The sequence below is a fragment of the Gekko japonicus genome, unplaced genomic scaffold (genome assembly GCF_001447785.1).
Source record: "Gekko japonicus isolate JY-2015 unplaced genomic scaffold, Gekko_japonicus_V1.1 scaffold78, whole genome shotgun sequence".
Taxonomy (NCBI): Eukaryota; Metazoa; Chordata; class Lepidosauria; order Squamata; family Gekkonidae; genus Gekko; species Gekko japonicus.
The window spans coordinates 717,909-728,299 of record NW_015165236.1 but is presented as its reverse complement, the minus strand read 5'-3'; the positions used below and the strand labels follow the sequence as shown (position 1 = coordinate 728,299).

The 10,391-nt window shown below is 52.2% G+C and overlaps 1 protein-coding gene across 3 annotated transcripts in view; it reads left to right on the top strand.

Annotated features, from left to right (window-relative positions):
• Positions 1-10,391, top strand: part of MYH11 (myosin, heavy chain 11, smooth muscle) — a 121,142-nt gene that overhangs the window by 48,619 nt on the left and 62,132 nt on the right. For 2 of the 3 annotated variants that reach the window (XM_015409941.1, XM_015409943.1), the window contains exons 5-8: positions 729-831; positions 3,239-3,259; positions 6,744-6,836; positions 8,313-8,376. In XM_015409941.1, the coding sequence (XP_015265427.1) occupies positions 729-831; positions 3,239-3,259; positions 6,744-6,836; positions 8,313-8,376 (281 nt within the window). The remainder of the gene's footprint in view (positions 1-728; positions 832-3,238; positions 3,260-6,743; positions 6,837-8,312; positions 8,377-10,391) is intronic. The other variant, XM_015409942.1, reaches the window with a different exon arrangement.

Below are 10,391 nucleotides of genomic sequence, written 5' to 3'. Positions count from 1 at the left end.
CTCCTCCTCCTCTTCTTCTTCTTCTTCTTCTTCTTCTTCTTCTTCTTCTTCTTCTTCTTCTTCTTCTTCTTCTTCTTCTTCTTCTTCTTCTCTTTTTCTACAAAATCACCCCTGCATATGTGCAAACTCTGAGAGCTGTGATAGCTATGGTCAGAAAGAACTATTAAACATTAATTCCTTGGATGTGTGTGCTTAAGTTTAAGATAGCCCTCGCACAGCCCAATTCTTTTGCCACAAAGGATGTCCGGAATGCCTTATATTCAACCTACCTTGGCACTAACTCATGTTTATATGTTCTAGCGTGCATGCCTATACAAAAATATGACCACTGAGGAAGAGGGCCTTGGAGGCCGAAACGCGTTTGGTCCTGTTTAACGTGGTTTAAGGTTATCAACCTAGCTATATTGAATTATTGGTCCTCATTTATTGGCGTAAGGTTTTCAACCTAGAAATATCGACATGTATCAGGTTGTATAGATTGAGGACTTCTCAGTTCAAATATCCGCAACTTCGAGGGCGGATTGTGCCAATGTTTTTAAAGGTCAGTGGGAATCCCAAGGGATCTCCAGGTTCCATGGGGAAGTTGGCAAGCCCCGGGTCGTCCCTGGGTGGTCTACTCAGCTCAGGACGGCCGAAAGTGTTTGTGCTGCGGGAGTTTGGAGTCAGAGGGAGAAACGGGTGGGAGTTTAGAGGCCTCGTAACTATTCTCTTCCCCCTTTGCTTACCAGAGGGGAATCCGGGGCCGGCAAGACGGAGAACACCAAGAAAGTCATCCAGTACTTAGCCGTCGTGGCCTCCTCCCATAAGGGCAAAAAGGACGTCAGCATCACGGTGAGTGAGAGTCCGGTCCGCGCGCGGCCAGGACACCATTTCCCCCTCCCCCTTTCTGTTCAACGTTTTCTTTCCCGCGTTTCCTAGGGGCGATGTCGGGACGGCCTTTGGCCACTCAGCAAAACGCCACCGCTGTTTGCTTCTCCCGTTTCTTGCCAAATAGCTGGCATAGTATTGAGAAGGCACGGATATGTCACGGCTCGGTGTTTATGGAAAAAGGGAGCTTTGTTTGACATATTCCCCTCTCTCCTTCGGGGCAAGCTCGGTACGGTTTCTGCGGAGCGCATAGCTTTCCATATGTGGCTCCTCCGCAGTGGAACCACAGTCCCTGCAGGGAACGGGAGGCCCTCAGATCACCTTTAAACCTTTAAAGGCCTTGGATAACATCAGAGAAGCATTCACGTGCACCCTCTCAGGGTACATAAGGACATCAGAAGAGCCCTGGTGCATCAGACCAATGAAGGTCCCTCTAGTCCAGCATCCTGCCTCACACACTGGCGAACCAGTTCCTCTGGAGGGCCAACAACAGGGCAGAGAGGCCGAAGCCTTCTCCTGATAAGGACATCTGAAGAGCCCTGCTGGATCAGACCAGTGAGGGTCCACCTAGTCCAGCATCCTGCCTCACACAGTGGCCACAACAGCTCCCCTGGAGGGTCAAACAAATAGGGCACTGAATCCCAGCAGTGGGATTCAGAGTCTTGCTGCCTTTGTATATGGAGGTTCTCTTTACTTGCCATGCCCAATGGATGGAATACTCCTCCATGACTCGCTCTGGTGCCCTTTTAAAGACATCTCTGCTTGTGACCAGAGGTCAGCAGCAGAGCATATGTGAACACAAAGGTACACAGGATGCCCCTGACATTAAATCAGACCCCTGGTCCATCAGAGTCAGTATTGTCGGCTCCAACTGGCAGCAGCTCTCCAGGGTCTCAGGTGGAGGTCTTTCCCATCGCCTGGTCCCTTTAACTGGCGATGCCAGGGATTGAACCTGTCAAGCAGAGGCTCTGCCACTGAGCCACAGCCCCTCTTGACAGCTCTCCAGGGTCTCAGGTGGAGGTCTTTCCCATCGCCTGGTCCCTTTAACTGGCGATGCCAGGGATTGAACCTGTCAAGCAGAGGCTCTGCCACTGAGCCACAGCCCCTCTTGACAGCTCTCCAGGGTCTCAGGTGGAGGTCTTTCCCATCGCCTGGTCCCTTTAACTGGCGATGCCAGGGATTGAACCTGTCAAGCAGAGGCTCTGCCACTGAGCCACAGCCCCTCTTGACAGCTCTCCAGGGTCTCAGGTGGAGGTCTTTCCCATCGCCTGGTCCCTTTAACTGGCGATGCCAGGGATTGAACCTGTCAAGCAGAGGCTCTGCCACTGAGCCACAGCCCCTCTTGACAGCTCTCCAGGGTCTCAGGTGGAGGTCTTTCCCATCGCCTGGTCCCTTTAACTGGCGATGCCAGGGATTGAACCTGTCAAGCAGAGGCTCTGCCACTGAGCCACAGCCCCTCTTGACAGCTCTCCAGGGTCTCAGGCGGAGGTCTTTCCCATCACCTCCTGCCTGGTTCTTTTTAGCTGGAGATGCCAGGGACTGAACCTGAGACCTTCTGCATGCCAAGCAGAGGCTCCACCACTGAGCCACAACTCCTCCCCCCCTTTTCCATGGAATCCAGAAAGGTACTCCGTATAAGCTCCGTATAAGGCATCCCCCTTATCTTCACATATTCCCAAATCAACCTGATGCTGAATGCGGCGTTAATTTAACAATGGGAGATCTCATAACGGAAGGAGATGCTACGCCTCCTTCATGCAAGAGAAGAGGACAGCCCCCGCACCTCTGTTATCCTGATCTTCTTCATCTAATGAACTTTCTTTCACGTGTCTTTTTCCCCCCACCAGCAAATGTCTCTTTACAGTTAGGCTGTGTTGAAAACTGCCGGTGCCCCCGTTTGCTCAGAGCAGAGCGTCCCCAACCTTTTTGAGCCCTCAGGGACCTTTGGCTTTTTAAAAGAGCGTGGTGGCCGCAGGCACAAAATGGCTGCTGCAAAATGGCTGCCTCGGGAGGCGGAGCCAGCCACAAAATGGCTGCTGCGGCCGACCTCCAGTCACACAGTGAAGACTCTCGTGCTGCGGCGACAGCCGCTGCCAAAACGACATTTTCAAAAATCTGCAAATCCGATCAAATGTCCAGTGGCCAATCAGAAGCCCTTGCTGGCCTCGCCCGCTTTCTAAAAAAACACTTCATGGGCACCAGAAAAGGTGTCGGCGGGCGCCACGGTGCCCAGAAGCACTGTGTTGGGGACCCCTGACTTCGACTGCGGCTTATCTCTGCATTGTGAATGTAGGTGGAAACACCTTTTTGAAAAGAATGATTTCAGGACGTGCGACTGACTATTGTTTTATGCCATATTGTTTGACTGCAGCAAGGTCCGTCTTTTGCTTACGTGAGTAATCTGGACGTGTGTGTCGAAGGCACGGAGTGTAGTTCTGCATGGTGTGGTTGCACTCTTCCCCCCCTCCCCTCCCCTAAGGAAATCAGCAAAATGGTAGTTGGTGGGATCTGTACTCTCAAGCGACCCCCCGCCTCCCAAACACGCCCTCTCGGAAGGAGAAAGAGGGTGTTGTGCCCGGTCGGCATGCTCAGGGATCGCAGGAAAAGCGGGCATTGCAAACGTTGTCCGACGGCGTATGTTTTCCCAGCACTCCTGGGTTTTTATTTGCCGGTGCTCCTTGGAACGGTCAAGCCCACTCGTGACCAGAAGGAAAACACGCCACTCCAGTGGCATCCTGCTTTGGGGACGGAACTCTTTCTTACAGCTCTTTCCAGTGATCACTGTGTGGTGGTGGATTGGTGTTGTGTCATCGCAATGGCCTGCTTGCATGCGGCTCCCCTGCGGCTTCGCTTGCTCTCCCGTGCTCCGCCATAACGGAGGTGACTGCATGTGTCTGCAACCTTTGCGCACGACTTCCAAACCGGCTAAATAACCAAGTAATCGTCTCAAGGGATTAAGCTTGTCGTCCGCAGCTGTTTCGTTAACGCGAATCAGGCCGTCTGGGAGGGAAGCGCAAAAATGCAAAACAGGCGGGGGGGCTCTCTTGGACCCCCTGATTTGCAATCCCCCCCCCCCCCCGTGTTCTTCCGCTGGCTCTGCACGCGAAATCTCCTTTGGGTGGATATCCTCGGGTCTCCCTGGTGGAAGTCCCAAGGTCAACAGAAACGTTGGACGGAGCTCTTCGCCTCCTCAGCAGAGGTTTAAAAAAACCAGTTTGGTTCAGGCCCAGTTAGGGATGCATTCACCACAGGGGATAGAGGGGCAGAGGTGGGGGCTGCAGTAATGTCTCCTTGCGTCCTTCTTCCTCAGGACTTCTAGCTGAATGCAGCATTGGAAATGTTGTCCTTGTGACTTGGGCACTCCTGCTGATCATGTGAAGCAGTGGCGGGCCTGTAGCGCCAGTTTGGGGTCGTGGTTAAGTGTGTGGACTCTAATCTGGGAGAACCGGGTTTGATTCCCCACTCCTCCACTTTCAGCTGCTGGGTGACCTTGGGCAAGCCGTAGTTCTCTCAGAGCTGTTCTCGAAAAAGAGCAGTTTCTGTCAGAGCTCTCTCAGCCCCACCCACCTCACAGGGTGCCTGTTGTGGGGAGGAGAAGGGAAAGGAGTTTGTAAGCCGCTCTGAGACTCCCTTGGGTAGTGAAGGGCAGGGTATAAATCCAGTCTCTTCTTCTTCTCTTCTTCTGTGTCCTGCCCGATTAGATGTTACAAAGACGAGTCTTACGCCTAGCGTGGGGTAGTCATGCAGAAACTGTGGAACGGGACGCAAATCAAAGTAGAAGCCTATGGATATGTTTAACGCTTTTTACGTGAACAATGAATCAAATTTCTCATAAAGCACAATAGGTACATAAATGCAGATAAGTGTTACAACGGAACTCCAGATATGCGCTTCGTTTCGTCTGTCTTCTTCGGGAACATGTTTATACGCTTGCTGTGTTCCTTCACTGGTCTCTTCGATCAATTTTAGAATTCAATATGATCCTCAAGTTTACAAAAATGACAATAATCTTCAGCTACACCGGCTGAATAAGTCTATAGAACGATTCATTTGAAATTTATGACTGGTTGCCCATCAGAAGATTATTGTCAGTCTTGTAAACTTGATAATTAAACAGAATACTAAAAATTGATTGAAGAGACCAATGAATGAACACAACGAGTGTATAAATGTTTTCCCGAAGAAGATGGACGAAACGAAGCGCATATCCGGAGTTCTGTTGTAACACTTATCTGCATTTATGCAGACTGTGCTTTAAGAGAAATCTGATTCATTGTTCACTTAAAAGTGTTAACCATATCCATAGGCTTCTACTTTGATTTTCGTCGCATTCCACAGCTTTTGCATGATTTATATTCTGTGCTGGGAAGTCCTCTCTTTTGCTTTGGGTGGGGGGTAAGTCAGTATCACCTGACCTTGAACCTCTGCCCACAATGTGCCTCTGCCACCGTTCTGTTGCACAGAAGGTGATTGTCTGAGACAGGCCCTAACAGAGTTCCAGAGAACAAAATCCAGGTGACCAGTTCTGGAGTGTGCACAGTAGCCTTGTTGATACACCCACTACAGTCACTTGCTTGGCTACCCGTGCCGGTCTGAACGCTGTCATGGGAGTGCTCTTTTCCAGTTGACAAATGCCTTGGTGTAGTGGTTAAGTGTGCGGACTCTGATCTGGGAGAACCGGGTTGGATTCTCCACTCCTCCACTTGCACCTGGCTGGATGACCTTGGGCAAGCCATAGTTCTGCCACAGGTGTTCTTGAAAAAGAGCCGTTTCTGTCAGAGCTCTCTCAGCCCCACCCACCTCACAGGGCGTCTGTTGTGGGGAGGGGAAGGGAAAGGAGATTGTAACCCACTCTGAGACTCCAAGTGAAGGGCAGGGTACAAATCCAATGTCCTCCTCCTCCTCCTCCTCCTCCTCCTCTACCTATTTGGTCACTGGGCCATGATTCTCGTGCACCATAGGCGATCAGGCGAGTGTCTTGACAAACCCGCAGTGATAGGGGGAACTCAAAACCGATCCTCCTCCTCTGCCCGAGCATCAACCTTTGCTTGAAGAAACGCCTTTGTTAGGAGCCTCTCTGCTTGTGTTAATTAGCCATCAGCAACATAACCGCACGTCTGCATATCTGCATGAGAAACAAAATTCACGGTCTTTCAAAGTGAACTGTGCGTCGCCATGTCCAACCGAAGAGCCCTGCATTGGCTTGATTAATAGTCCCGGTCATCTTCCGCTTTGTGCTGCGTTACCTAAATATCATTTCCAGCATTCCTTACCCTGCGTTACATCATCATCGGCTTGCCGAGTGAAAGCCTTTATTCCACCGAATCTGGAAAGGGGTCCATGTGGGTGAATCATAGCAGATAGTTTTTTCAAACGTCCTTTGACAGGGCCGAAAAGGAATTGGTAAACTTTGATTCCTGCGGTGCCAGAGATTATCTTATTCCCTTTACCCAGGCTGCAGGGGTCACCTGCCCTGGCTGAGAATGTAAATGGGTAGATTTGTGGACAGAATTCGATCGATTAGATGGGGGCGGGATAGGAGGAAAACTCCAATTCCTTTGGGTCTCTTTTCCGCACCTGACTTTTCCTCCTTCGCAGGCAAAGTTTCCAGGTAGGCAAGCGTACAGCGACTGCAGCGCGTGCCGGGTTTTGAAAGTGCTTTCTAAGCCCCCCCCCCCGGGTCCCTCCGCGTGGGAGAGGAACCTCGTCTGTTGTGCCAGACAGCATTTTCCTAAAGAGAGATTATTTCTCCATCGAAGAAAACACCGTTTGAATCGGTCTCTGTGTGGGTGTGTGAGCATGTGGCCGCTTCTGGTTTCTAGTAGTAATGCTTGATTGCTTGAGGCTAAAAACATTCCCCCCCACCACGTTTTTAGGGTGAACTGGAGAAGCAGCTGCTACAGGCAAACCCCATCTTGGAGGCTTTTGGGAATGCCAAAACAGTGAAGAATGACAATTCGTCCCGCTTTGTAAGTAGCCGGGGGGGTTTTCTGTGCCGGGGATGTGTGTGCAGATGTGCCCTTAGCGTGCACGGGAACCCTCTCCTTTTAAGGATTCTTAGTACATGCCTGCTTGCTGTAGTGCAATGTGTGAAGGGTATCTATCCTACAAACATTTGTGTGTGTGTCTGTGGCCTGACCCGGATAGCCCAGGCCAGCCTGATCTCATCAGATCTCGGAAGCTCAGCAGGATCGACTCTGGCAAATACTTGGATGGGAGACCTCCTTGGAATACCAGAGGTGGGAGTTGGGGGGCAGGCTTTATTCAACCACCTCTCTGAATATTCTCCAGGCCCCCAGTAGGGGTCAGTCACCAGAGTTCGCCATGACTTCCAGGCGCACACACACTCACACATGCACGCACACTTTTTTGTGAGTGTCCCGTACCAGTTTAACTGTTGTGGAGTCCCCTGAAGAATCCTGGAAATCGTGCCATTTGCTGAGGGGGCTGGGAATTCTCTCTTAAAGAGGTCCCTAGGACCTTTCCCAGAAGTTCAGCCCCCTCCCCTGGGTTGTCTAGAAAAAAGGGATGGTGATTAAACCCTGCCTTTTAAGCAGGGCTTTTTTTGGGGGGGGACGTGCCTGAATGGAGTTCCAGAACCTCTTCGACAAAACTCTCTAAAAATGTTTAAAAGTACATGAGTGTTCAGTATACAGACTGAAAACGTCATTTCCCTCTTGAGCGTTCCGGCACCTCTTTTTGGTGCAGTGGTTAAGTGCGCGGACTCTAATCTGGGAGATCCGGGTTTGATTCCCCACCCCTCCACTTGCACCTGGCTGGATGACCTTGGGCAAGCCGTAGCTCTGATAAGAGCTGTCCTTGAAACGGAGCCAGTTTGGTGTAGTGATTAAGTGCACAGACTCTAATCTGGGAGATCCGGGTTTGATTCCCCACCCCTCCACTTGCACCTGGCTGGATGACCTTGGGCAAGCCGTAGCTCTGATAAGAGCTGTCCTTGAAAAAGAGCAGTTTCTGTCAGAGCTCTCTCAGCCCCGCCCACCTCACAGGGTGTCTGTTGTGGGGAGGGGAAGGAAAGGAGTTTGTAAGCCGCCCTGGGACACCTTTGGGTAGTGAAGGGCGGGGTATAAATCCAATCTCTTCTTCTTCTTCTTCTTTTTTCCAGAAAAGAAGCCCTGCTTTTAAGTATCCGTTGGATAGCCCATTCCCCCCCTCCCCATGTTTTTTGCTCTGAAGGAAAAATATTCCCCACCCTGTAAAGGCAGTTTCTCCCCGGGAGGGAGGTGGGGGGGGGAAGGGGAACCCGGAGTTGCTAACCAACAGCAACCAGCAAAGGTTCCGATTCCCAGACCCGTCCACCTCCTCCCATTCCTGTCCTTAAAACAGGACAACTGGGGTACAAAATAATCCCGTAGGGTTGTTTTGAACTTGCCCCGCGTTGAAAAGATTGGGCACTCAGACAAGTCTCCTTCTCTTCCTGCTGCCAGGGGAAATTCATCCGCATCAATTTTGACGTTACCGGCTACATCGTCGGAGCCAACATAGAAACCTGTATCCTTCTGAGCGGCCGAGACGGAGAAGATGCGACTGATTGAGGGGGGAAGGTCTATGGGGGTGGCTGCGCTCAGGCAGATTCCGGTGGCTTCATTGGCACGTGGTCTGCGGTTTCTATTGTCTGGCGTACTGTGCAGTCTAGAGTTGCCAACCTCCAGGTGGGGCCTGGAGAGCTCCCAGAATTGCAACTGATCTCTAGGCGGCAGAGAACAGCGCCCCGGGAGAAAGCGGCTGCTTTGGAGGGTGGACTCTCCGGCATTATACCCTGCTGAGGTCGCTGCCCTCCACAGGCTCCACCCGCAACATTTTCAGGGATTTCCCAACCCAGAGACTGCAACCCTAAATGGCAGCCCTCGATTGCTGAAATGGTGGTCTGGCAAGGGACAGGATGAGAGACCTCTCGAAGGCCACCCACGTGGAGTTACACAGTGCCAGTTTGTGTGTAGTGGTGAAGTGTGCGGACTCTAATCTGGGAGAACCGGGTTCGATGCCCCACTCCTCCTCCACTTGCACCTGGCTGGATGACCTTGGGCAAGCCACAGTTCTCTCAGAGCTGTCCTGGAAAAATAGCCATTTCTGTCAAGAGCTCTCTCAGCCCCCACTGACCTCACAGGGTGTCTTCTTTTGTGGGGAGGGGGAGGGAAAGGAGTTTGTCAGCCGCTCTGAGACTCCTTTGGGCAGTGAAGGGTGGGGTATAAATCCAACCTCCTCCTCCTCCTCCTCCTCCTCCTCCTTCTCAATGGGATTGAGATGCAATTAAATGTGGACAAATCCAGGAGCGGCCCACTAAACAATGGCCTTGGAAGCTTGTCTCCTCATAATAGGGTTGCCGGGTGTCCCCTGTGTCTTCTGGTCACCATAGAGTTTTTACCCAAATGCTTGAGCGTCCCCTGCACGACGTGTCCAGCACGATGACGTCACCTCTGGGTGATATCAATTGTGTTGGCCACGTTGGGCGCAACAGGGCTCTTCAGGGCGGGGCTTCCCCCCAGCCATCTGGCCAGTGTGGCGGATTGGGGCCCCCAAAAGCAGGAAACACCTCCCACCCCCATCGGGGGGGGGGATGGCAGCCCTACCTCATAATCAGCAGCCATTACTCCTTGATGGGAGGAGTGAACCTTAGTTCCTGATTCAGTGGGCATTCTGGAATGAAGTTCAGAACTCCCTTCCTTCCCGTTTGGCTTTGCACAAGTCTGTGCTTGGTGTGCCGATCCTTCCCCGTCTCACGCAGTTGCCTGTTGAGAAAGTAAAGGTTGATAATGCAAGCCGGGTTGGGGGGTGTCTACTGGGGTGCAACTTTAGATGCAAGCAAGAAGGTCAAGCGAATGAATGCCGCAGGAGGTGGCGGCGGCTACAAGCATGGACAGCTTCAAGAGGGAATTAGACAAGCATATGGAGCAGAAGTCCACCCGTGGCTATTAGACACAAGGTCTATAGATAGGGACTCTCCGGCTGGGGCAAGTGATGCTCTGTCTTCTTTGTGCTTCGGGGGGGGGGCAACAGTGGGAGGGCTCCTAGTGCCCTGGCCCCACTGCTGGACCTCCTGAGGGCACCTGGTGTTTTTGGCCACTGTGTGACAGACAGAGTGTTGGACTGGGTGGTCCACTGGCCTGATCCAACCTTGGCTTCTCTTATGTTCTTAAGTGGGGATGGGGGGGGGCGTCCATCAGAAGCTCAGTCTGTGCCCGACCATCAGGCCACACGAACTAAGGTGCCAGGCCAGAGTTATCAGCTTTATAGGATCGGGCAGGGCTGGAACTATACGGGCCCTTGGTGCCCCCGATCCCCTGCCGAGAGAGTAGCTGCAATACCACCCTGTGGCCATCGGCTCTGGGGGGGCTGCAGATCAGCAGAGAGAAACGCTGAGGCTCCCTCTTCTGGCGAGTTGGTGGTAAGGCACCCAGGCCCATCCGTCAATCTGTCTCATTTATTACGGTCATAAACCAGCTGAATACATCCTGTATTAGCTGACACCCAGGAGCCCCGTTGTGAGAAGCTACATGCGTGTAGGG